Source organism: Saccopteryx leptura, chromosome 3, assembly GCF_036850995.1.
Source record: "Saccopteryx leptura isolate mSacLep1 chromosome 3, mSacLep1_pri_phased_curated, whole genome shotgun sequence".
In the NCBI taxonomy this organism is placed as follows: domain Eukaryota; kingdom Metazoa; phylum Chordata; class Mammalia; order Chiroptera; family Emballonuridae; genus Saccopteryx; species Saccopteryx leptura.
Window position 1 is genome coordinate 62,923,007 of NC_089505.1, and position 27,581 is coordinate 62,950,587.

The 27,581-nt window shown below is 50.4% G+C and overlaps 1 protein-coding gene across 4 annotated transcripts; it reads left to right on the forward strand.

Annotated features, from left to right (window-relative positions):
• The first annotated feature begins 8,625 nt into the window (after positions 1–8,625).
• CBLC (Cbl proto-oncogene C) lies at positions 8,626–27,084 on the forward strand. Of its 4 annotated transcripts, none has more exons than XM_066373657.1 (12): positions 8,626–9,359; positions 13,456–13,602; positions 13,791–13,947; positions 14,217–14,338; positions 16,188–16,325; positions 19,409–19,511; positions 20,460–20,636; positions 22,466–22,624; positions 22,918–22,998; positions 26,565–26,677; positions 26,799–26,873; positions 26,962–27,084. In XM_066373657.1, exons 1-11 carry the CDS (start codon positions 9,007–9,009, stop codon positions 26,806–26,808), a joined length of 1,560 nt encoding a protein of 519 aa, XP_066229754.1. In that variant the 5' UTR covers positions 8,626–9,006; the 3' UTR covers positions 26,809–26,873; positions 26,962–27,084. The 4 variants fall into 4 exon arrangements, with proteins under 4 accessions (XP_066229754.1, XP_066229756.1, XP_066229755.1 ...); XM_066373658.1 differs by having other exon boundaries at positions 8,811–9,359; positions 19,409–19,496; positions 20,505–20,636; XM_066373659.1 differs by lacking the exon at positions 16,188–16,325.
• The last annotated feature ends 497 nt before the right edge of the window (positions 27,085–27,581 follow it).

The window sequence follows — 27,581 nt, forward strand, 5'->3', positions numbered from 1 at the left end:
TCTCACAAAGGAACTGTCCTGTAATATTTAAGTCAACTTAATGAAACATGAAGTCAGAGCAATTGTACCAGACTTGAGAACTAAATACAAACATAATCTCAGATTGGATCTTGGACTGGAAAAATTGTCTCTCTATAAAGGATAATATAGGGACAACTGATGATTTGAATATAGACTGCGTTAGATACTAGTGTTGTATCGCTGTTAAATGTCCTGCTTTAGATAACCATACTGTGACTGTGTAAAAGGACGTCCATAAACGTGGAAATAGACACCAAAGTGTTCAGTGGCAAAGTGGCAGGATGCCTGAAACTTACTCTCAAATGATGGGGGAGGTGGGGAAAGAGAGAAAGAGCCAATAATAAAGCAAATTAGCAAATTGCTAACATTTGGTGAACCTGGTTGAAGGTTATATAGAAGGCTTTGACTTATTCTTGCAACTTTTCTATAAATTTTAAATGATTCCAAGAAAGAAAAAAAAGATTGCAAATTAAAAGCCATGTTTTTAAGGCTCTGTGTTTCTGAGTATCTAGTTTGTGCTTGCATCTGTGGTCAGTTTGGGGAGTTGGGAGGGTGAATTTGCTGCTTCTGACACTGCCTTGGGGCGTGACCAGGGCTTTAGGGTGTGATTAAGGACTGGGGGTGTGGCCAGGAACTTGAGGGTGTGGCCAGAGTCTCCGAGGCGTGGTTGGGATGGGGTCAGGCCCTATCCTGTGGTCAAATCGGGGCTTGGCAAGATTCTCCGAGTTGAGCACGAAGTCTGGGGCAGGGCCTGAGAAACTACGTTCCCAAGGGAGGAGGTAAGCCTGTACTTAGAGTGCCCTCTTGCGGTTACCATGGGGCCTGGTCTGCCCTTTTTTTCTTTTTTTTTTTTTCTTTTTTTTTTTTTCTGAAGCTGTAAACGGGGAGAGACAGGCAGACAGACTCCCGCATGCGCCCGTCCGGGATCCACCCGGCTCGCCCACCAGGGGCGACGCTCTGCCCACCAGGGGGCGATGCTCTGCCCCTCTGGGGCGTCGCTCTGCCGCGACCAGAGCCACTCTAGCGCCTGGGCCATCTTTGCTCCAATGGAGCCCTGGCTGCGGGAGGGGAAGAGAGAGACAGAGAGGAAGGAGGGGGGGTGGAGAAGCAAATGGGCGCTTCTCCTATGTGCCCTGGCCGGGAATCGAACCTGGGTCCCCCGCACGCCAGGCCGACGCTCTACTGCTGAGCCAACCGGCCAGGGCCTGGCCTGCCCTTTTTTTAACAGCTTCATTTCAGGGGTGGAAACCTATGGCTCGCGAGCCAGATGTGGCTCTTTTGATGGCTTCATCTGGCTCGCAGACAAATCTTTAATAAAAAAAAAATAATAATAATAATACTGGGCCCTGGCCGGTTGGCTCAGCGGTAGAGCATCGGCCTGGTGTGCGGGGGACCCGGGTTCGATTCCCGGCCAGGGCACATAGGAGACGCGCCCATTTGCTTCTCCACCCCCACCCCCTCTTCCTCTCTGTCTCTCTCTTCCCCTCCCGCAGCCAAGGCTCCATTGGAGCAAAGATGGCCCAGGCGCTGGGGATGGCTCCTTGGCCTCTGCCCCAGGCGCTAGAGTGGCTCTGGTCGCAACGGAGTCCGGAGGGGCAGAGCATCGCCCCCTGGTGGGCGTGCTGGGTGGATCCCGGTCGGGCGCATGCGGGAGTCTGTCTGACTGTCTCTCCCCGTTTCCAGCTTCGGAAAAATACAAAAAAAAAAAAGGAAAAAAAATAATACTGTTAAAAATATAAAACATTCCCATGTATTACAATCCATTCATTTCCTACAGTTCATGGTTGCAGGTGGCTGGAGCCAATCACAGCTGTCCTCCGGGACAACACCAAATTTTTATTGGATAATGCATAACATACACGGGAGGTTGTATGGCTCTCACGGAATTACATTTTAAAATATGTGGCGTTCATGACCCTTTTTGTATTTAGTTCTCATGTCTGGTACAATTGTTCTGACTTCGTGTTTCATGAAGTTGACTTAAATATTTCAGGACAGTTCCTTTGTGAAATGTCCCCCTAGGTCTGGGTTTGTCTGATGTTTCCTTGTGGTTAGATTCTTTAATTTTTCCATATCTAAAACTTTAGATAATGCATATAGCCAGTAATTTAACTACTTATAGCATACAATACAGTGGTTTTAGTAAGAGCAAAGAGTTGTGCGATCAATATCACAATCAATTTTAAAAGATTTCTTGCTCTGGCCGGGTGGCTCAGTGGATAGAGTACTGTTCCCGTGCACGGAGGTCATGGGTTGAGAATCCAGTCAAGGCACTTAGAGAAGCAAACAATGAGTACACAACTGAATGGAACAAGTTAGCACTTCTCTCTCTTTTCCTTTCTCTCTCACTCTCTAATCAATGGGGTGAAAAAATAAAACAAAACATTTCTTCACCCCAGCTCCCTTCAGCCTTAGGCAACCTCTAATATACACTGCTCACAAAAATTAGGGGATCAGGGAACGTGCAGATTCTCTAGTACTTTCAACCTTTTGTACAGTGCATTTTCACCAATGAAATTAAAATTGGTTTTGCATCTCATTTGCATAATCAAACAACTTTCTTTGACTTATTTGCTTTTCTGATGTTTTTGTTTAATAAATAAAATCAAATGCTTTTTTATCACTTCATATTAATTTTAAATATCCCCTAATTTTTGTGAGCAGTATACTTTGTATATCTGTAGATTTGCCTATTCTGGACATTTTGTATAAATTGAATCATGCAACATATGGTCTTTTGTGACTGGCTTCTTTCACTTAGCATAATGTTTTTGAGATTCATTCTTGTTTTTTGGTATGTTATCAGTAATTTGTTCCTTTTATTTTTCCCTTATTGTTTAATTGAATTTATAGGGTGACCTAGTTAACAGAATTATACCAGTTACAGGTGCCCAATTCTGCAACACAAGTAATTCATTCCTTTTAATGGCTGAATAATATTCCATTGTGTGGGAATACTGCTTTTTTTTTTTTTTTTTTAGAGACAGAGAGAGAGTCAGAATGAGTAATAGATAGGAACAGACAGACCGGAACACAGAGAGATGAGAAGCATCAATCATCAGTTTTTCATTGTGGCACTTAGTTGTTCATTGATTGCTTTCTTATATGTGCCTTGACCGTGGGGCTACAGCAGACTGAGTAACCCCTTGCTCAAGCCAGCGACCTTGGGTCCTAGCTGGTGAGCTTTGCGCAAACCAGATGAGCCCACGCTCAAGCAGGCGATCTCGAACCTGGTTCCTCCGCATCCCAGTCCGACGCTCTATCCACTGTGCCACTGCCTGGTCAAGCAGGAATACTGCATTTAACTTATCCCTTCATCAGTTGATGAACATTTAGGTGTTTTTACAAATCTTTGTGTGGATCTATGTTTTCCATTCTTTTTTTTTTTTTTGGTATTTTTCTGAAGTTGGAAACGGGGAGGCAGTCAGACAGACTCCCGCATGCACCCGACCGGGATCCCCCGGCATTCCCACCAGGGGGCTATGCTCTGCCCATCTGGGGCGCTGCTTTGTTGCATCCAGAGCCATTCTAGCGCCTGAGGCAGAGGCCATAGAGCCATCCCCAGCGCCCGGGCCAACTTTGCTCCATTGGAGCCTCAGCTGCGGGAGGGGGAGAGACAGAGAGGAAGGAGAGGGGGAGGGGTGGAGAAGCAGATGGGCGCTTCTCCTGTGTGCCCTGGCCGGGAATCGAACCAGGCCGATGCTCTACCACTGAGCCAACTGACCAGGGCCTCTATGTTTTCCATTCTAAAGGATATATATACATAGCAGTGGAATGGCTGGGTCATACGGTAACTCTATGTTTAACCTTATGAGCTCAGCAGTATATTAGGGTTCCAGCCTCTCCACAGCCTCTCTAATACTTATTGTTGTCTGGGGGTTTTGGGTTTTTTTTTTAATGTCTGAGGTTTTTTGTTCTCCCCTAAAAAAATTTTTTTTTACAGGGACAGAGAGAGAGTCAGAGGGAGGGATAGACAGGACAGACAGAAACAGAGAGATGAGAAGCATCAATCATTAGTTTTTCGTTGCGCATTGAGACACCTTAGTTGTTCATTTATTGCTTTCTCATATGTGCCTTGACCGCAGGCCTTCAGCAGACCGAGTAACCCCTTGCTGGAGCCGGCGACCTTGGGTCCAAGCTGGTGAGCCCTTGCTCGAACCAGATGAGCCCACACTCAAGCTCAAGATCTCAAACCTGGTTCCTCCGCATCCCAGTCCAACGCTCTATCCACCCCGCCATCACCTGGTCAGGCTGTTGTCTGTTTTTTTATTACAACCATCCACCATGTGTGAAGTGGGATCTCGCTGTGGTTTGGATTTGCATTTCCCTAACTGACAGTGATGCTGAGTATCTTTTTCTATCATCCACTTCTTTTCTATCCACTATGCAACTGTGTGAACTCTTAACCATTTTTCCATATTTGATCCAGATTTTTTAAATTACAGCATTAATGATGTGACTGAAGTCCCAGTGTATCCTTCTCAGAGTCCACCTTTTTCCTTCCCCATATTCTGAATTTAAAGATTTTATTTATTTTTTTAGAGAAGGGGAGAGAGAGAAAAAAAGAGAGAAGAGGGAGGAGCAGGAAGCATCAAGTCCATAGGTGCCTTGACCAGGCAAGCCCAGGGTTTTGAACCAGTGACCTCAGCATTCCAGGTCTATGCTTTATCTACTGCATCACCACAGGTCAGCCATATCCTGAATTTAATGTTCAACATTATCACACACGTTTTCATACTATTACCACATGCATATGTTTCCCCAAATAATTTAGAGCATTGGGTTTGCAGGTTTTCACACTTGGTATAAATGACGTTATACTGTGTTAATTCTTTAGCACTTGCTTTTTTTTTTTTCCTTATTGTATTAGTTTCCTACGGCCTCTGTAACAAAGGACCACAAACTGAGTGACTTGTTTTTTTTTTCAAGTGAGAGGAAGGGAGACAGAGAAACAGACTCCCACATGCAACTATGAGTTGACAGTTCTCTTCCCCTCCCCCATAAATCAATAAATTAAATATTTTCTAAAAATCTTATTGAAAATACACCTCTTGCCTGACCAGGCAGTGGTGCAATGGATAGAGCATTGGACTGGGATGTGGAGGACCCAGGTTCCAGACCCCGAGGTCACCAGCTTGAGCACGGGCTCATCTGGTTTGAGCAAGGCTCACCAGCTTGAGCCCAAGACCGCTGGCTCGAGCAAGGGGTCACTCGGTCTGCTGTAGCCCCCCACACACACACCCATCAAGGCACATGTGAGAGATCAATCAATGAACAACTAAGGAACTGCAACGAAGAATTGATGTTTCTCATCTCTCTCCCTTCCTGTCTATCTGTCCCTATCTGTCCCTCTTTCTGACTCTCTCTGTCTCTGCCACACACAAAAAAAAGAAAAGAAAAAAGAAAATATACCTCTTGTCCTGGCTGGATAGCTCAGTTGGTTAGAGCATCATCCTGATATGCAAAGGTTGCAGGTTCGATCCCCAGTCAGGGCACATACAGAAACAAATCAATGTTTCTGTCTCTCTGTCTCTCTCTCTCTTCCCTTACTCCCTCTCTAAAATCAATCAATAAATTCTATTAATGTAAAAGAAAAAGAAAATACACCTCTTTTTAATTTTTTTTTTTAGAAAGAGAGTAAGAGAGATTGCAGTTGCTTCACTTTAGTTGTTTATTGGGTGCTGTCGTATGTGCCCTGACTGGCCAAGCCCCGGGTTTTGAACAGGCAACCTCAGCATTTCAGGGCGACATTCTATCCACTGCACCACCACAAGTCAGGCAATAAATAAAACTTTTAAAAAAAAAGAAAAAGGCCCTGGCCAGTTGGCTCAGTGGTAGAGCGTCGGCCTGGCATGCGGGAGTCCCGGGTTTGATTCCTGGCCAGGGCACACAGGAGAAGCACCCATCTGCTTCTCCACCCTTCCCCCTCTCCTTCCTCTTTGTCTCTCTCTTCCCCTCCCGCAGCCGGGGCTCCACTGGAGCAAAGTTTGCCCGGGTGCTGAGGATGGCTCTGTGGCCTCTGCTTCAGGCACTAGAATGGCTCTGATTGTGGCAGAGCGACGCCCCAAGATGGGCAGAGCATCGCCCCCTGGTGGGCATGCCGGGTGGATCCTGGTCGGGCGCATGCGGGAGTCTGTCTGACTGCCTCCCCGTTTCCAGCTTCGGAAAAAAATTAAATAAATAAATAATTTTGTGCTCGCACAGTTCTGGAGAGTAGGAACCCAAGATCAAGGTGTGGGCAGGGCTATGCTCCCTCTGAAGGCTCTAGGGAAGGATTGTTCCTTGCCTCTTCCGGTTTCTGGTGTTTGCCAATAATCCTTAGCATTCCTTGACATATAAATGCATCACTCCAATCTCTGCCTTCATCATCACATGGCTTTCTCCCTGTGAGTGTATCTGTCTGTGTCCACATTTCCAGTCATACTGTATTTAAAGTCCACCTTAATTCAGTATGACATCATCTAAACTTGGTTACAACTGCAAAAACTCTTTCTAAATAAGGTCACACTCACAGGTTCCAGAGGATATGAATAGGGTGGGGCACTATACAACCAAGTACACTCATTATTATGTTTTTACAATTTGTGCTATTGGTATCTGTCCAGCTCATTCATTTGAATTGCTGTGTGGGAGTCCTTTATGAGAGTATACTATAATTTATTCATCCTTTCTCCTGGTAATAGATATCTACCTTGTTTCCAATTTTCTCCATTTCCCACAAAGCTGCAAGTAACATCTTGGCACATGTCTCCTGAAGTTTCTTAGGTCAATATTTTTTTAACGTGCCCAACAAGATCCATTAGTGGGTTGTGAAATCAATTTGGTGGTTTGCAAATAATTTTCCCTTTAATGAAATGGAATTAAACAGAGTAGAAGATATTAGAGCATACGTACATAGCCCAGGTAAGGATTACCCTGGGAAACTGTCCCAGGTGTATAATGTCCTGATGTGAGCAAACGGGACCGTAAGCCCTAGCTCTGAAGGTTGTGGAGGATCATGGACTTGCCCTGTCAAAGGTCTAATGGATCCTACCGGACTGCTCTCCAATGTAACTTGTCCATTTTACACTTCCATCAGCTCTTCATCAACACTTTGAATTTTTGTCAGGCCAATGGGTTTGGTTTTTTTGTTTTTTGTTTTTTACAGAGACAGAGAGAGAGAGAGTCAGAGAGAGGGATAGACAGGGACAGACAGACAGGAACGGAGAGAGATGAGAAGCATCAATCATCAGTTTCTCGTTGCGCATTGCGACACCTTAGTTGTTCATTGATTGCTTTCTCACATGTGCCTTGACTGCAGGCCTTCAGCAGACTGAGTAACCCCTTGCTCGAGCCAGCGACCTTGGGTCCAAGCTGGTGAGCTTTTGCTCAAACCAGATGAGCCCGCGCTCAAGCTGGTGACCTCGGGGTCTCGAACCTGGGTACTCCCTCATCCCAGTCCGGCGCTCTATCCACTGCGCCACCGCCTGGTCAGGCCCAATGGGTTTTTATTCTGTTCTCCGGAGAAGGAGGAAACTGAGGCTGACTGCCTGCAAGACTCGGTCTCCCCTTAGTCTGAGGTGCAACGCCCACCCAAGATTCTGCAAGTGAATGCTTCTCTGGTTCTAAGAGATGGGAGATGGGGACTCAGTTCTCAACTTAAACTCTCTCCTCCTCCCTCCACCTCAAAGGGGTTTTTTTTAAATTCAGCAAGAAAAAAATGTCAAGTTTGACATACAAGTCCCGACCGAGTGTTCAATAAATGTTAGCGATTACTATTATTTCCTGATTCAAAATTCTAGGAGGTGTACATCTGCGATCAGAACTTGGCCTGGCCTAACCAGGTGGTGGCGCAGTGGATAGAGCATAAGACTGGGATGCGGAAGGACCCAGGTTCGAGACCCCAAGGTCGCCAGCTTGAGCGCGGGCTCATCTGGTTTGAGCAAAAGCCCACCAGTTTGAACCCAAGGTCCCTGGCTCCAGCAAGGGGTTACTTGGTCTGCTGAAGACCGCGGTCAAGGCACATATGAAAAAGCTATCAATGAACAACTAAGGTGTTGCAACAGTGCAACGAAAAACTAATGATTGATGCTTCTCATCTCTCTCCGTTCCTGTCTGTCTGTCCCTGTCTATCCCTCTCTCTGAAAAAAAAAAAAAAGGACTTGGCCTGGACGCTCAGGGGCGTGTCCTGTGTGGTGGGGCGGAGGGCGGAAGACCGGACCCACAGCGCCCCCGGTGGCCTCCCAGTGCACTGCCGAAACTGGGCACCTGCTACCGGTTGTGCAGGTTCGTGAGAAAACCACGCCCCCTCCCCCCCCCCCCCCCCCCCCCCCCCCCCCCAGGTCCAGCGCCGAGCAGCCTGCTTTCAATTAGGCTCCTAGGGACCCAGGAATTGTGTCGACAAATTTTTGCTTCCTCAGACACCCTCCACCCAACCCCTGCCTGAGGAACTCAGGAGTCCGGTCGCGCTGTGTCTTCCTTCTCAGGGACAAAGGAATCGCACTATCTCCCAGACCTTCCCTCCTAGAAAGTTCAGCTCTGACCTTTAATCTCATGCAACGACGAAAGTTCCAAATGTTCACCACGACCCGGGAGTGCTACGTCTCTGCCCCACCTCACTGCCGGGTCCGGATAGGACCCAGCCCTACCCCAGCAAAAGTTTCAGCGTCTCCTCTACTTCGACCTTGGGACCCAAACCTCACCCGCTTCCTAACAGGTCCCAGGCATGCTACCTGCAATTCCCTCCCACTCAGGAATCACCTTCTATTGCCACACATCGAAGCCACCGTATCCGGCTGTTCTTTGGGGGTCAGGACTATCTCTAGCTAACCCAAGTGGCAGAGCCCCAGACCCCGCCCCCTCTGGGACGCAGGTATCTGCTGTCCCCTCCCCGGTTCACCGGGGCCCGCCCTCACCTCTGGCGCGGGGTCCTGCCCCCAACCAAACCTGGGCGGGGCCGCGCATTCCACCGCCTCACCCGGCCTTCCTAACGCACCCGAGGGACCCATGGCTGTGGCGGCGGCCCCACGGGGGTGGCAGTCGGGAGAGCCACGCGCGCTTGACCGGGCGGTGAGGCTGCTGCAGCGCCTGGAGCAGCAATGCGAGGACCCCCGGCTCTCCTCGAGTCCCCCCTCGCTCCGAGACCTACTGCCTAGCATCGCGCAGCTGCTGCGTGACGTGGCCCACGCCCGGCGGGCGGCCGGTGGAGGTCGCCCCGACGGTCCCGGGGGTGCTGGGAACTTTCTCATCGTCTACCTCGCCAACCTGGAGGCCAAGAGCAGGCAGGTGGCAGCACTCCTGCCACCCGGGAGCCGAATGAGTGCCAACGACGAGCTTTTCCGGGAGGGCTCCATACTCCGGTGAGTGGAAGTCCTTGCCCTCACAGTCCCCAATAAAGGTGGGATCCGCAGGGAGACCCAGATTATGCTCCCACCCTTACTCCCTCAGACCAGAAATCCAGGGCCCCAGCCCCTTCTCCCTCGGACCCAGGAATCCAGGACCCACCTCCTTCTCCCTGAAGACCTGGAAAAGTGGACCACCTAGTTTTTTTTCCTTCCTTGCCTCCAGCCTCTCATTTCTCCTCTTTCTTGGCCTCCCAGCTGCCTGCTACCCACTGCCCTACTCTCCCAGAGGCTGTAGACCAGGGGTCCCCAAACTTTTTACACAGGGGGCCAGTTCACTGTCCTTCAGACCGTTGGAGGGCCGGACTATAAAAAAAACTATGAACAAATCCCAATGCACACTACACATATCTTATTTTAAAGTAAAAAAAAAAAACACAAACAAACAAAACGGGAACAAATACAATATTTAAAATAAAGAACAAAGCCCTGGCCGGTTGGCTCAGCGGTAGAGCGTCGGCCTGGCGTGCGGGGGCCCCGGGTTCGATTCCAGGCCAGGGCACATAGGAGAAGCGCCCATTTGCTTCTCCACCCCCACCCCCTCCTTCCTCTCTGTCTCTCTCTTCCCCTCCCGCAGCCAAGGCTCCATTGGAGCAAAGATGGCCCGGGCGCTGGGGATGGCTCCGTGGCCTCTGCCTCAGGCGCTAAAGTGGCTCTGGTCGCGGCAGAGCGACGCCCCCTGGTGGGCAGAGCATCGGCCCTGGTGGGCGTGCTGGGTGGATCCCGGTCGGGCGCATGCGGGAGTCTGTCTGACTGTCTCTCCCTGTTTCCAGCTTCAGAAGAAAAGGAAAAAATAAAAAAATAATAATAATAAATAAATAAATAAAGAACAAGTAAATTTGAATCAACAAAATGACCAGTATTTCAATGGGAACTATGCTCCTCTCACTGACCACCAATGAAAGAGGTGCCCCTTCGGAAGTGCGGCGGCAGGGGGCCGCATGCGGCCTGCAGGACATAGTTTGGAGACCCCTGCTGTAGACACAGACCCTGGAAGCTGGGGAGGGGGGGCTTCCTGCACCAGGAGGTGGGGATTGACATTCTTATCACCACCTCTCCTGGTCTTAAGTTCCTGAGTAACAGCTAGCTCAGGACCTACCACTTGTCTGCAAGCCCCCTGCTCTGGTTCCAAACTAAAGAAAGGGCTGCTAACTGACACAGGCAGGTGACACCAGAGGCCTAGAGCCCAGGACAAGGTTTGAACCATTGATTCACAACCCAGTCATCCTGTGTGCCCCTCTTTATTTTTTTTTCTTTATTCATTTTTAGAGAGGAGAGAGAGAGGGAGAGAGAGAGAGACAGAGAGAGAGAAGGGGGGAGGAGCTGGAAGCATCAACTCCCATATGTGCCTTGACCAGGCAAGCCCAGGGTTTCGAACCGGCGACCTTAGCATTTCCAGGTCGATGTGTTATCCACTGCGCCACTACAGGTCAGGCCTGTGTGCCCCTCTTTATAGCAAATATTTTGTAGAATCTCCTTAAATTCATCCTGAAATCAAATGCCTAAGGTAAATAACCTACTTACTCATCTTTTTTTAAAATCACTATAATGCCCAAACTCTATTATAAGGCAGTGATAAAAAAAATGTTCGTTATAAAATTATCAATATTTTGAGTGGAAATGCAAAGGCATAGTCACAATTATTCTGCAACATACAATCCATGAGTCAGATGCTTGCATGTGTAGGGAGAATCACTATGTTGCATAATCAGTCTTCCCTTGATATGTAGGAGAGTTGGGTTTCTGTAAGATTCAGTATACTGTTAAAATGTGCAAAAAAAAGCCTGACCAGACGGTGGTGCAATGGATAGAGCGTCGGACTGGGATGCGGAGGACCCACGTTCGAGACCCTGAGGTCGCCAGCTTGAGCCCGGGGCTCATCTGGTTTGAGCAAAGCTCATCAGCTTGGACCCAAGGTCGCTGGCTCGAGCAAGGGGTCACTCCGTCTGCTGAAGGCCCGCAGTCAAGGCACACATGAGAAAGCAATCAATGAACAACTAAGGTATCACAACGAAAAACTGATGATTGATGCTTCTCATCTCCGTTCCTGTCTGTCCCTGTCTATCCCTCTCTCTGACTCTCTCTCTGTCTCTAAGAATGTCTAGTGAGAATGTCTGGTGAGACACTGGAAAGTTGATTGGACATGGGCAAATCCTGCTGAAAGGGATTGTCCCTCAAGTTCTAACCTCTCCCATCCCAATCACAATGACAAGTACATTTCTAGAAGCTCCTTAGAAGAGTGGTATAACACCTCTGAGAACCACTGTTCTAGATTCAGTGGGTTCTAGAAACTAAGAATCTTAAGGACTTAGTGAGAGTCTAAATGGGTGATCTAGAGCCACTAGGGTCCTGGTAACTATATGAAGGAGATTCTAGACCAGCACTCTACACATTGAAACCTAATGAAAGCCCATGTGGGCCCTGGCCGAATAGCTCAGCGCACAGAGCATCAGCGTGGTGTGTGGACGTCCCTGGTTCAATCCCCAGTCAGGGCACACATGAGAAGTGACCATCTGCTTCTCTTCCCCTACCTCTCTCCCTTCCCTTCTCACAGCCAGTGGCTCGAGTGTTGGCCCTGGGTGCTGAGGATAGCTCATTTGATCCAAGCAACCAAGCATCAGCCCCAGACTGGGTTGCTGGGTGGTTTCCGATCGGGGCACATGCAGCAGTCTATCTCCCCTCCTCTCACTTAAAAAAAAAGAAAAGGAAAAAAGTCCCATGTGTGTTTTTCATTTTCTAGAAGTCAGGTAAAATGAGTTTTGAAAACATTTAAAAAAATTTTTTTCCATTGACTTGAGAGAGTGAGAAAGAGAGGGGTGGGGAGGGAAAGAGAGAAACACCAACTTGTTGCTCCACTTAGTTGTTCTGTTTTTAGTTGTGCCCTCATTGGTTGCTTCTCAACACCCAGACCAGGGGTCGAACTCCCCAGCCTCAGGCCCAGTAACATTTTCTTTACTCACTATATCCAAAATATTATCATCTTAACTTGTAATCAATATGAAGCCATTCACATTTTTTTTCTTTTGCTCTGTTTCTGAAATATTTTATTTCCCATCTGGAGCACATCTCAATTTGGGCCAGCACAGATGTGGATAGTGGCGACAAAGAGAGTCTGAGAAGGGAGGGTGCTCAGAAACTGTCAGGAACCCTACAGACTGGTCCAAGTATGTTATTAATATAAGATGAGAAGAACAGTAATAATAATTAATGTGCACTGAGAGCCGACTGCATGCTGGGTGTGCAAGACATTTTATGTGCCTTTAAGAATCCTTGGCCTGACCTGTGGTGGCACAGTGGATAAAGCCTCGACCTGGAATGCTGAGGTTGCCGGTTCAAAACCCTGGGCTTGCCCGGTCAAGGCACATATGGGAGTTGAAGCTTCCTGCTCCTCCCCCCTTCTCTCTCTCTCTCTCTCTCTCTCTCTCTCTCTCCTCTAAAATGAATAAATAAATAAAAATAATTAAAAAAAAAAAAAAAAAAAAAAAAAAAAAAAAAAAAGAATCCTCATCACTCCCCCTCTGAGGCAGGAGCTGTAGTTATGCCCATTTTACAGTTGGGGAAACTGAGGCTTGAGGGAAGATAAGGAACTTGCCAAAAATCACACAGCTAAGTGTCAGAGCTACCCTCTCCTGTGGCCCACATCCTGATCAGGACCTCAGGGAGGCAGCTGGCAGGAGAAGGCTCTGAGGCCGCCACCCAGTGCTGCTCAGACCAAGAGGAAGGCTCCCACGGAGACCTGCACGCAGAATGCCCTAAATGCCCTCTGACCCAGGGGTCCCCAGGACCACGCCGCTAGCCTTCCTGCGAGCTTCAGGCACAGCCTGGGACTGTGTGCTGGAGCATGAGGATGTTGGGCCACGCCTCTTTTCTTCACAGAGGAAGAAACTGAGGCTCTGAGGCGTCAGGGCTGCGGGCTGCGGCAAGCAGTGTTGGAATCAGCTTCGCCCTGCAGCGCTGCATCAGAGTCTGGGCCGTGTGGGCGTTAGCCACAGAGGGTGGAGATGTCTGTGGGAGTCTCAGGGTTCAACTAGGTGCTCAGAGCTCATCTCCACAGGCGACAGCTGGCCAAGCTGGCCCTTATCTTCAGCCACATGTACGCAGAGCTGAGCATGCTCTTCCCCGGGGGAAAGTACTGTGGACACACATACCAGCTCACCAAGACCGCAGCCCACACCTTCTGGAGGGAACACTGTGGAGCCCGGTGAGTGAGCACCTGTCCCTGGGGCCTCTGGAGTCTCATTCTGCCCCTGCCCAGGGACCCAGGAGTCCAGGCTCCCTCCCCCTCCCCCCTCACACCCGGGAGTCAGGTCTCCAGCTGCCTCTTTCCTAGAGGTTGCCATTGTGGTCTCCCAGAGGCCTCATGTCCATCTCCCACTCGCCTCCACCCAGCTGTGTGCTGCCCTGGGCTGAGTTTGAGTCTCTCCTGCGCACCTGCCACCCTGTGGAGTCAGGCCCCACGACCCTTGCCTTGCGCTCCACCATCGACCTCACCTGCAGTGGCCACGTGTCCATCGTTGAATTTGACATCTTCACCAGGCTCTTCCAGGTCAGGGAAGGTCAAGGCTGGGGGCCCGGACTCCTGGATCTGAGGGGGGAGGCGGTGGGGGCCCGTACTCCCAGGTCTGAGGGAGGAGGGGCCGGGAGCCTGGACTTCTGGGTCCTGGGGAATAAGGGTCTGGAGTCTTTTGTGTAAAAGAGAGATTCCTGAGGCCCACTGTGGAGTGAGCCAGGTGGCTGGGTTCTTGGACCCTGGAAAGCACTAGGAGAGGGGGTGGCACCATCGGCTTCTTCATGACTCAAGTGTCTCCTTTCCAGCCATGGCCAACACTCCTTAAGAATTGGCAGCTTCTGGCAGTCAACCACCCGGGTTACATGGCCTTCCTCACCTATGATGAGGTCCAAGCACGGCTGCAGGCCTGCAGGGACAAGCCAGGCAGGTAACGGGCAGGCCTCATGAGGAAGAAGTTGCTAAGGGGTCTAGGCTCGTGGTGGTCTGGGCTGGGGGTGAGGGGTAGAAACCCAGACATTCTTTTTTTTTTTTTTTTTTACAGAGACAGAGAGTGAGTCAGAGAGAGGGATAGACAGGGACAGACAGACAGGAACAGAGAGAGATGAGAAGCAGCAATCATTAGTTTTTCATTGCGCGTTGCAACACCTTAGTTGTTCATTGATTGCTTTCTCATATGTGCTTTGATTGCTTTCTCACCTTGACCTCAGGCCTTCAGCAGACCGAGTAACCCCTGTTGGACCCAGCGACCTTGTGTTCAAGCTGGTAGGCTTTTGCTCAAACCAGTTGAGCCCATGCTCAAGCTGGCGACCTCAGGGTCTCGAACCTGGATCCTCTGCATCCCAGTTTGACACTCTATCCACTGCGCCACTGCCTGGTCAGGCCCAGACATTTTTTAGAGAGAGCAAGAACTAAAGGGCTGAGGTACCAGGGATCTCAGAAAGTAGAGAGCTCAGAGGTAGGACACTGAGTGCCCCCTGCCACCCCACCTCTTCTCCTGAGACTCCTGGACCTTCCCACAATCTAGCAGCTAAAGGGACAACACTTTGTTTGGCAGGGGGCCTGAAGACCCTGCCCCAGGATAAGTTTTGTTTCTCATAGGTCAGAGCCCACGCTGTACCATTTATTAGATATTTTTAATAGGAATTCTCACACCTGCTGGGGTAGGAGACTGGGAACCAGACACCTGAGTCCTGAAGTTATTTCAAGCCAGGAGCTTTGAGTTGTTGGGTCCCCCCCCAGAGGGTTAATCACTGAGGGGCTGAGCCTGACGGGTGGTGGCGCAGTGGATAGAGCATCGGCCTGGGACACAGAGGATCCAGTTTGAAACCCGACGTCACTTGCTTGAGTGTAGGCTCTTCTGGCTTGAGCATAGGATCATAGACATGACCCCATGGTCGCTGACTTAAGCCCAAGGTCACTGGCTTGAGCAATGGATCACTGCTTGGCTGGAGCCCCCCAGTCAAGACACATTTGAGAAAGCAATCGATGAACAATTAAGACGTCACAACGAAGAACTGAATCTTCTCATTTCTCTCCCTTTCTGTCTGTCTGTCCCTATCTGTCCCTCTCTCTCTCTCTTGCTAAAAAATAAATAATAATAATAATAATAATAATAATAATAATAATAAATAATTGAGGAGCTGAGCTCCCCAGAACACCAAGAAATCAAAGGAATAGAAGGTCAGGTTCATGAGTCTTTGCAGGGCTGGGGTACAGGAGCCCCAGGACAGCAACTATATTAGCATTTTTCCTGTTACACTGCAAACTGGTTCAAAGGAAAAGAAAAAGGGATGAGTTAACTCCCATAATTGAAACGACCAGGTGTCTTTCCAGGCTTCAGGCAGACCTGGATCCAGGATCCTGTCTGTCCCGTCTCTGCTTTTGTCCATGTTCGCTTCATTCACAGATACGGTCTCTCCTCATGGATTCTAGAATCCCCACTGTGTACCCTACCAGCTTAGCTACTTTTGTAGAAATGGGGAACTTCCAGCAAAAGTCTCAGGACTGACTCCCATTACTAAGGTCAAGGGTCCTGAAATGCACTGACTGGCCAAGCCAGAATCAACCTTGTCTAAACCCTAGTGAAGGAGGAAGAGGAGTATAGCAGGTAGGGCGGACAGGAATATAATGCCTCCTTGCCTAAAAAGTGGGAAGCTGGGTCATAAAGGGATGAGAACTTAAACAGCAGGAACCGCAACAGTGTGAGGGGCTGAGAGGTCCCAGGACCGCCAGTAGTGACCACTCTCTCCCCCCATTCTACCCGCTTCTTCCTCCAGCTACATCTTCCGACCCAGCTGCACTCGCCTGGGGCAGTGGGCTATTGGATATGTCACCTCAGATGGCAGCATACTGCAGACTATCCCACAGAACAAACCCCTGTTCCAGGCACTCCTAGAAGGACAGAAGAACGGCTTGTGAGTCCCCATTCTGGCAAGGGGAAGATATCAGCACCCCACACAGCCAACTCCATAAACTTGCAATACTACAGTGTTCCAGCAGGTGGCAGATGAGGGTCTTTAGGAAGGAGCGCCTCCTCTAGTTCCCACAAAGCTTCGGGAAGGGCCAGCAGCAGCTTGGAGAAGGGTGCGAGGAGTTGAGCACAACCCCACAACCCCCATGTGGCTCCATTCCTTGAAATTTCACTCCGAGCTTTTGCTTCTAGATTCCATATCTGGTTCTGGACTGTAGACTGTTAGAGAAGAAAGAGGACCAGGCAGACAGCTAGTTGGGTGCTTTTCCTTCTGTAACCTTGGCCACCCCTCTCTTTCAGGAGCTGCCTTGGTTAGGAGGGGGGCGTAGCCAGGTGAGGTTCCCACGTCCCACGCTGGACCTTTAACCAGAACCTTCTTAGCAGTCATATTGATACGATGCAATATGAGGTATGCACAGACAGATATGCACTCAGTTCTTGTTCACTATAGTTCTGTTCTACAAAGTCGCAGCGAAGGCGGAGGTAGTGAATAGTGAGCTGCTGCCCCTACAGGAAATACAGGGTTAGTTTCCTGCAAGACTGATCATGTTTTTGTCAACTAGTCCCCATATAACAGCCTTTCTATGTGTTTCTGTTTAAAAACACCTCATGTAATATAGATTGTTGATTCATTAACATTGAACACACATAAACTCAATCTAGGGAGCATTTTAAACAGTGAAATCACCCCCAAAACAGCACAAAAGTTACAGAAATGTGACACTATATAGACAGCAAAAAGGATAGTGGTTCACAGCATGAGAGTTGGAACAAGGTGGCCAAGTGCTGCCTCATTCAGCCTTACCTGGGAGCATACCTATTGAGTGGCTCAAATTTTTTGCCACTCTGCACAGCCATGAGTGACCACAAAAGTACCATAGATATTGATTTGGGGGTTACAAATAAATTGCAAATTTGCAAATACAAAATCCGTAAATAGCCTGACCAGGTGGTGGCACAGTGGATAGAGCGTCAGACTGGGACACAGAGGACCCAGGTTCGAAACCCCAAGGTCGCTGGCTTGAGTACACCTCATCTGGTTTGAGCACAGCTCACCAGTTTGAACTCAAGGTCTCTGGCTTGATCAAGGGGTCACTCAATCTGCTGGAGCCCCGCCGCAACAAAGAATTATTTATTTTTTTTTTTTGTATTTTTCCGAAGTTAGAAGCGGGGAGGCAGTCATACAGACTCCCACATGTGTCCTACTGGGATCCACCCGGCATGACCACCAGGGGGCAATGCTCTGCCCACCTGGGGCATTGCGCTGTTGCCACCAGAGCCATTCTAGCGCCTGAGGCGGAGGCCATGGAGCTGTCCTGAGCGCCCGGGCCAACTTTGCTCCAATGGACCCTTGGCTGCAAGAGGGGAAGAGAGTGATAGAGAGGAAGGAGAGGGGGAAGGGTGGAGAAGCAGATGGGCGCTTCTCCTGTGTGCCCTGACCGGGAATCGAACCCGGGACTTCCACATGCCAGGCCGACGCTCTACCACTGAGCCAACCGGCCAGGGCCTCAACGAAGAATTGATGCTTCTCATCTCTCTCCCTTCCTATCTGTCTGTCCCTATCTGTCCATCTCTCTGTCTCTCTCTGTCTCTGTCACACACACACACACAAAATCCATAAATAATAAAGATCTATCGTGTGTGTATACATACATACACACATCAATTATTATATTGCTATTTGACAGCTGAGGAAACTGAGGCACAGAGAGACAGAGTCACTTGCCCAGGTCACACATCTACTGAGTTGATGAGCTGGGATTTGAAGCCAGATGGCCAGGCTCAAAATATAGGCCCCTCCCTGGCCAGGTAGTTCAGTTGGTTACAGCATCATCCTGATATACCAAGGTTGCCTTTTTGATTCCCAGTCAGGGCACATATGAGAATTAACCAAGGAATGCATGAATGACAACATGCATGTTGTTATTCAATGTTTCTGTATCTTTCTCTCTTTCTTTATAATGTCCTTAGTTCTGGGTCAGAGCTCACTGGAGAAGAGTGTTCCAGAGTTAAAATAAGTGGACACCATCTGGTTTGACCCGTGGTCTACACACGCACATGCCATCACCACTGCCATGTCATAGACGGGAAAATCAAAGCCCTGGGGGGGGGGGGCACGAGCTCTTTCTTCTGACAGCAAGGCAACGCTCTAGGTCCGAGGTTGGCCATGGCGGGTCCCTTGCTTTGAGCAGTTATGTGTGGAGGAGTGGTGCTGCACACTTTATGAGCCCTGTCTCATTTAATCCTTACCACCCATCTTTGCCCTAAACATGACTCTGTTTATTTCACAGAAGGGAAAACTGAGGCCAGGGAGGAAGAGTTGCCCAGCCCAAGTCACACAATGTGTTTGTGGGAGAGCTGCACTGGGGTCCAGGCCAAGTGGAACCACCAGCTTTAAGAGACTTGTGACCCTGCTGTTGGTCTGAAAGTGCAGTTTTGACCTGGGTGGGAGGTCCAAAGGGTACCAGGCTTTCTCTTGGCTGCCCAGGAGCCCGGGGCTCAGACCTGCCCGCAGCTCTGGTCTGCGTCCCTCCAGGCCTGGCTGTGTGGCCTTGGGCACTTGCCTCTCCCACACTGGGCCTCAGTCACCAGCTATGAAGCAAAAGCAGCTCAGGTGTCTGGGACGGCTTTTGTGACCCTGCCAGTCTAAGGCTTCAGGACTTGGTCCCTGCAGGGTCCTGCACTCTGAGGTGCTGTCATGCTCATGCCTAAAGACTTGACCAAGTGACATTCTGAGAGGATGAGGCCTGGATTTTTTAATCACTTTCCTGGTTTTCATTCATCTGATCCACGTTCCCAGAGCTTAAGTCACTTAGGTTATGAGTGCTTGTCTATGGGGTCTGAGGGGACACAGCCTGCCCTAGAGAGTATCAATTTGAGGAGAGAGGAAAAATATCCCCAGGCAAGCAAGAGGTGTGGAGAAACTGCTCATCCCAGAGCTCTGGGCCCTGAGGTGGGGGTGGGGGAGTCCTTGTTAGTGGGGGACGTCTGGATACCCTCTCAGTAGCCCTCTCTCCCCTCCCCCAGCTACCTCTACCCAGATGGGAAGAGCCACAATCCAGACCTGACTGAACTCTGCCACATGGAGCCCCATCAGTACATCCACGTGTCAGAGGTGAAGCCCAGGCCTGTGTTCCCCTCCCCCAGCCCCAGCCTGCTTACAGCTGCCACCCACCCACCCACCTAACACATCCACTCACCCACACACCCACTCACCCACCCACTGACCCATACACCCACTGACCACCCACCCACCCACCCACCTAACACATCCACTCACCCACACACCCACTCACCCACCCACTGACCCATACACCCACTGACCCATACACCCACTGACCACTCACCCACACACACACCCACTCACCCACCCACACACCCACTCACCCACCCACCCACTCACCCACACACCCACTCACTCACACACCCACTCACCCACATACCCACACACCCACTCACCCACCCACCCACACACTCACCCACATACCCACTCTCCCACTCACCACTCACCCACACTTGGCTTAGGAATTTCTCTCCCACGGAGTCAGTCCCTGGAATCCCAGAGGCCTTAGGCTTTTGTGCCCGTGTGCTGGCCATGTGGCCTGAAGTACATCACCTGGCCTCTCTGAGCCCCTTCCTCTGGCAAATACAGCCCCTGCTGCCTCCTGCTCGGGTGTTCGCGGGGACTAAACCAGGACAGGCTGCTTCTGAGATCATCAGAGCAGCTCATGCACTTGAGTGTTCATAGCCTCTGTGCCTTGGTCTTCACAGTCACCGTGGGGGGAAGAGAAGCCACAAATAATTTTTTTTAAGTATAAGTATATCCCACAAAATACTTGGGACATACTTATACCTAAAAACGTAGTATTTGTGAATCTGAAAATCAGATGCAACAGGGCATTCTGTATTTTTAGTTGCTAAGCCTGGCGACCCTGGAAGCAGCCCGCCCAGTGAACACATCTCATAACACAGCGTCCATGGAGAGGGCAGCGGACACATAGCCTGGAACTTAGGAGAGGGTGGGGGCTGGTGCGAAGGTTTGGTACTTTCTTCCTGTGGCCCAGCTTGTGTCCCTCAGCTGATGTCACCACCCTACCTGCCTCCCCGCCTTCTCGCCTGCCAGGAGCAGCTGCAGCTCTACTGGGCCATGGACTCCACGTTCGAGCTCTGTAAGATCTGTGCTGCGAGCAACAAGGACGTGAAGATTGAGCCATGTGGGCACCTGTTGTGTAGCCGCTGCCTGGCCGCCTGGCAGGTGGGTCGGCCCAGCCCCGCCCTCCCATCCTATCTCCCTTCTCTGTGGGAAAAGCCCCAAAAGGATCTCCCAGAAACCTCAGGGATCCGATGGGAAAACAGGTCCAGGAAAAGCAGAGATTTGCTCAGGGTCAGTGGTGGGATTCAAATAATTTAACAACCGGTTCTCTGCCCTAATGACTGTTTTAAGTATAAAAAAATGATAGACTGAAAGGTAGTTTATTATTTCATGCATTTAATACTTAAATAAGAACAATAAAAGAGATACACAAAACTAAATTGTTTTAAAAAAGAGTTTTAACGGGGGTGGGGAAAGATATATTTGGTGGGACACTTGAATCTCTGTAAACAATAAATTAAAATCAATAAAAATTTTTAAAAGTTTTAAAATATTAATAAAAATATTAAATAATACCTGACAAAAAACAATAAAACTTATTTAAGGTATTTCCATATTGCTTCTTGATTGGCATCCTCACTTGCCATTTTTTTCACCTAGGGACAGAATGAACATTCCTATAGGCTCTTAGAATACGCCGTTGCGCAGATGAATGTTAAAAAGAATAAGGAATGTAAATTAGTGATTTCCACATTGGGCGGCTGCCCAGGTGCCCACCTTAGAGAGAACCCTGGTGACAAGTGCCATTTTAACAACCGGCTTGTCAAACTCAAGGTATCAGTTCTACCAAACCGGTGCGAACCGGCTGAATCCCACCACTGGTCAGGGTCACTGAGGAGAGAAGCCCAGGAGCCCTCCTGTCTGTGTCTGTGCACCTGTCCCCATCTTACTCAGCCTCGGCCACCTCTGCTTCTCCTTCTCCAGCTAAGTTATTCATGGAAAGAGCTCCTTCCTTCCCTCCCTGGGTGATCCGGGGCTAGTGGCTTCACCTCTCTGAGCCTTAGCCTCCCTCTCTGGAGGATGGAGCTGATGGTAGTAACCTCCCAAGAGCCACAGGGAGGGTCCAGACCCTGCTGCCCTCCGGAAAGGCCGTGGCCTTGTGCAGTAGGTGCCTGACGTCAAGCTTTTGATTGTATTGTAAATGAATGACTTTCATCTTTTGATTGTGAGTCATCCATTTCAAAGACATCTGTCTCTAATAAACAGACTGCCAGGAGTATGACACAGCTACTAGCAAAGTGGGTTGATAAGGAACCAGGGTGCCCCCCACCCGTGAATTTCTCCTTTAGAAAGCCTCAGAGAACTACTTAAGGGACCCATGCTTTCCCCTTTCTACACCCTAACTTCCCCGCTCCTAAGCTTTAAGTTCACCAATAAAAAGTGAACCCACAAAACCCTACTTGGCCCCTGATAAAAGCAGAGCCCCAGGTCCATGAACCCACCCCCTCTCGCTACCTGTGAGCTCGCTGTGTGGCCCATCAACATGCCTTGTGCCCCCAGAATCTGAGTAATGAATCCTGTTCTTCCAAGTTCCCTGATGGTTTTTGCTGAGGTGCATCCGGCAAGTGGAATGAGAACCCCCAGTGCTGGTCCGGCCACAGCACTGGCCCAGTGTTGGTGGGAAACGTCTAGGGGTCTAGGCCAGTGCCTCAGGCCTTCCTGGCCCGTAGCTTCCCTGTCCACGTCTGGACCCCACGCCCTGGCTGCACTGGGCTTCCTACTGGTGTGCCCCCTGCCTTGGGCTCTGGTCCAGTACCCCTTCCTGTCCTGCATCTCTCTCCCCATCCCCTCTGTTCTTGACTCCTCCTCTCCCTCTCCATTGGCCTCCCTCTGTCTGTCTTCCCCACATCATGCTGCGCGAGAGGAAGGCCCTTGTAGTATCAGGGGAAGGGGAGAAGAACAGGGAGACCTGACCCTCCCTCCCCCTCCAGCACTCGGACAGCCAGACCTGCCCTTTCTGCCGCAGTGAGATCAAGGGCCGCGAGGTCGTGAGTATCCATCAATTCCAAGGGAGGCCCGCTGAAGCCAGGCCTACTGCTCAGGACCCGGGGAATAGCAATAACCAAGAAAATGGAGAGGAGCTCAGGCAGGTAAGCAGGGCCGGGCAAGAGCTGGGAGTAAAACTCCTGGGTCTGAGGGAAGAGGAGTCTGGTAACAGGATTCAGGGGTCCTAGGGGCCTGGGTCTGCTTCCCCAAGGGTTTGGGGCTATGGCTCTCTACAGTCTGAACCCTCCTGAAGGTCAGGACTCTGTCTTACTCAACATGTATCTCCAATGTCTAGGACAGGACCTGTGTGGGTGCTATAGGGCACCAGCCCGGAAGACATGTAGGTGAAGAGAATATGGCAGCTCACAGCCCTTTACTCACCCTCTGTCTCCTCTAGGTGACCTCCTCAGCTCCCCCACTGCCCCCTCACCTGGATCTGTCCCCTGGGAGCCCCAGAAGTCAAGGCCAGCTGAAGGTGGTAAGTTGGGCGCTGGTCCAAGGCGAGCAGCTCAGGTCTCGTTCAGCTAGAGGCTCCCTGTCTAGCTGGGTGCTCACGGGTGACGGGCCGGGTACGCGTTCTCTGCACCCCATTTACAAGGTGCTATGTCATCTGGTATCCACACCTCTGAGGCCTCTTCTCTTGTGCCCTTCTTACTCTTTCCCTACCACTGGCTTTCTGGCTCTCCTTCCAGCCTCCCAGGCATGTCCTGCCCCAGGGCCTTTGCATGAGTTCAACTCTCTCTGCCTGGATCTCTCTTATCCAGGCTCACTTCCTCACCCCCTCCTCAAGGAGATCTTCCCTGACCACCCTGTTGACAATAATGCCCCAGTACTTCCAGTCCTGCCTGCTGCATTTTTAGTTATTTTCACCACCCGGCAGAGAGGACAGTTTTTGTTCTTTTCTGTAACTATCAGAAGGATGTCACCCTCCTGAAGGTTAGGACTTGGCCTTATTCTCATTATATCTCCAGAATCTAGAATAGTGCCTAACACATAGTAGGTGCTCAATAAATAGTTGTTGAATGAAGAAGCTGAACCAAGTCTCCACAGCAGCCGTATGAAATAAAAAATGTTTCTCTCCTCATTTTCAGAGGAAAAAAAACCCAGAGAGGTGACTGCAGCAGCGCAAGCCCACACAGCCTAGAATCATCTGCTTATTTTTGAGAAAGCCCCAGCCTTACCGCCTTCTCCCCCTACCCACCCCAGGATTTTCTGAGACCCTGTCCCCTGAGGAGGGACAGATCTCTGTTAGCATCCAGACTGAGTGCACACAAGATTCAGTCGATACCCTCTGTCTTCAAACAAACAACTCAGGAAGTCTGGGAACATTATTCTACCATAGCAAACAAGAGAGCCAGCAGGAAAGTGGGGGTGTGGTGACAGCAGCCAGGGAAACTAAAAACAGATCCCAACCTGCAAGCCAAAAGCAAATGGAAACATTAGGAGGCACTCAGCTGGCTCCCTGAGGACAATGAGGTGGATACGGCCAGAGCAGCAGGCTGAGGGCCGCTGCCGGCCACACGGTCTCCCCTTTGCTAGACTATGCCCTCTGCTTGGCATGCCGTTCCTCTTCTGCCCAAACCCTGCCTGATTCAAAGTCCAGGCAACTCCTACTCCTTCATTGTTCAAAACACTGCAGGAGTGACCACCTTGGTGATTCCCGGCAAGGTGACTGTCATAATGAGAACAGTTAGTGTGTGTCACTTCTCCTGAATGATGACTGGCACTGCTTTTTTGAAGAATATTTTTATTAAAGTATAGTTGACATATAGTATCAATTAGTTTCAGGTGTGTACAACAGTGTTTTGACACATATACTTTACATACAATATGGTTACCATGCTAAGTCTAGTAACTATTCGTCCCTGAGCTGTACCTAGCAATGCTTTTTTTTTTTTTTTGACAGAGACAGAGAAAGGGACAGATAGGGACAGACAGACAGGAAGGAAGAGAGATGAGAAGCATCAATTCTTTGTTGCAGCTCCTTAGTCTTCTTAGTTGTTTATTGATTGCTTTCTCATATGTGCCGGGGGTGGGAGGGGCTGTAGCAGAGCTACTGACTCCTTGCTCAAACCAGCAACCATGGGGTCATGTCTATGATCCCACGCTCATGCCAGTGACACCACGCTCAAGCTGGTGATCCCCCCGCTCAAGCCAGATGAGACTGCGCTCAAGCTGGTGACCTCAAGGTTTCGAACCTGGGTCCTCCCCGTCCCAGTCAGATGCTCTATCCACTGTGCCATTGCCTAGGCAGGCCTGGAAATGCTTTTTAATGTATTCATTTAATTGTCATGACAACCCAATGAAATGGGTTCTGTTATGATCCCTGGTCTACAGAGCAGGACACTGAGTGAGACTCAAGAAAATCTAGGTCACCCTGTTGGAAAGTGATGGTCAGGACTGAAACCAAAGCCCCTGGCTCCAGATTCCAGGCCTATCCTCCACTCCTGTGGGCCTCGATTCCTTTGCCTGTAGAATGGGTGTGATGCCCGTCCCCTCTGTGGGGCCAACTGTGGGCACTGGGTGAGTGGAGCTGTGTTAATGGTCCGTGTCACTATGGTCTTGATTTGCATGTGGTATTCCCACACAATGCTGTTCTGAACCTCAGAAACCCACCACCATCCAGCAGAACCCTGGCACCTGGCTGACCACTGGGGTCCTCTCCCATCCTCACTGTCTCCATGGGGAAAATGGGGATAAGACTGGCATGGACCCCACGAGTGTTTTGAGCTTTTTTTTTTTTTTTTTTTTTAGACAAAGAGAGACAGGGAGAGGGACAAACAGGGAGGGAGAGAGATAAGAAGCATCAATTCTTCATTGCGGCACTTTAGTTGTTCATTGATTGCTTTCTCATATGTGCCTTGAACAGGGCCTATAGCAGAGCGAGTAACCCCTTGCTCAAGCCAGCGACTTTTGGGCTCAAGCCAGTGACTCAATCTGGTGAGCCCACACTCAAGCCAGCAACCTCAGGGTTTCAAACCTAGGTCCTCTGCGTCCCAGTCCAATACTCTATCACTGTGCCACCGCCTGGCCTCCCACGAGTTTTGATGGAGTCAGCAAGATTTGACATCTGTAACCTGAGTCAGATCCTCTCCCCCAGCTCTCAGAAGCTCCCCAGGGCTCCAAGAATTAAAGCCAACATCTTCTCCTCAGCCCACAAGACCTAAGGAGCTGACCCTCCCCCATCTCCCTCCATGGCCTCCTACCACCACCCCTAACTCCTTTCCAACAACAAGGAGCCCCTTGCTGCTCTTCTAAGAGGCCAGCAAGCCCACCACCCACCACAGGCCCTCCCTCACATCCTTCTTGCACTCAGGCTTCAGCTCATTGTTCCTTCTGTGAGGGCATCTTCCCAGCCACCCTCCTGTGCCATCACCGCCACACACAGTCTCTCTGCCAACTTCAGTTCTACGAAGGACACCTAACTGGGATACTTCCTTGTTCACACACCGATTACTCACGGGAAGCCTCTTGCTCAGGAGACTGTCAGCTCCATGAGGAGAGAACTTTTTGTCTGTCTGATTCATGGCTATCTCTTCGGAGCCCCCAAACAGTGCCTGGCACACTCAGCAGGCATCCCCAAACTATGGCCTGCGGGCCACATGTGGCCCCCTGAGGCCATTTATCCAGCCCCCCACCACACTTCTGGAAGGGGCACCTCTCTCATTGGTGGTCAGTGAGAGGAGCACTGTATATGGCAGCCCTCCAACGGTCTGAGGGACAGTGAACTGACCCCCTGTGTAAAAAGTTTGGGGACCCCTGCCGGATGCTCGGGAAATATTTGTGGAATCAGTAAATGGGTGAAAGGAAGGATAGATGGATGATGGATGGGTGGGTGGATGTGTGGGTAGATGAGTGGACAAATGGAAACTTCTTCCTACCCAAGCCAGAGGTGTTAGGGGGAAAGCAGCGTGCACAGGGAACAAAACCCTGCGGTGCCACCTGCCGCCCCCGCCCCGCCCCCACTCTGTTCCCCTTTCCAGGCTGTGAAATGAAGGACAGCTGCAGCTCAGCTGTGAAATTTCTTAATCTCCTCCCTTCCAGGCCCCGGCCTTCCCCAGACTTCGGGCCCCATTCATTTTGCCAAGAATTAAGACCTCAGCTTCAGCCCCATGGGAAGTCACCTCCAGCCCCCAGACCGGGGAGGGAGCCACAGGGTAAGTGAGGAGGGCAAGTGGGAGCCAGGCCTCCTGGGTCCGAGGGAAGAGGGCGTGAGGGCTGAAGGGAAACACTAATCCTAGGAAATTGACAGCTCCTCTCAAACACTCCCCATTGCAGAAACTCTTAAAGGGAAAGTCACACCTCCAGCTGCCCCTGTGGGGCCCACAGTCGCTGCCCAGGCCTGGAGGCCAGGTGAGTCCCTGCCCTGCCCAGGTTCTCTTCCTTGGCCCTCCCACCTGGATGTGATATTATCTAAACCACCTCTCTTTTCACCTCACAGGGCACCAAGATACTCTGCTAAAGGGAGCCCCAGGGGCTACCTGGCTGGAAGGGGTTTGTGAAGGGAAAATAAACTGGCAAGCCTGCTCAGTCCTCCAGTGTTTGGAGAAAGAGTGCAGCGGCCACTAGGGGGCAGCCTGGCATCGGAAACATGCAGCGGGAGCCCCGAGCTCCACCTTATAAACCCATGGGTCTGGGATCAGAGAGCCAAAATTGGGGAGCCCAGCTGCTCTGGAGCCAGGAGTCCAGCCCCTCCTCCCTCAGACCCAGGAGACTGCACCCCCAGTCTCCTCCCTCAGACCCAGGAGTCCAGAGTCCCAAGTTCTCAGATAATCAGGCAGCCAATCTCCTCTCCCTGTCATGGCAAAGAAACTGCTCCCAGACTCAGACATCCAAGTTCTAATTTCCCTAGTCAAAAAGACCTCACAGCCCTGGCCGGTTGGCTCAGTGGTAGAGCGTCGGCCTGGCGTGCAGAAGTCCCGGGTTCGATTCCCGGCCAGGGCACACAGGGGAAGCGCCCATCTGCTTCTCCACCCCTCCCCCTCTCCTTCCTCTCTGTCTCTCTCTTCCCCTCCCGCAGCAAGGCTCCATTGGAGCAAAGATGGCCCGGGCACTGGGGAT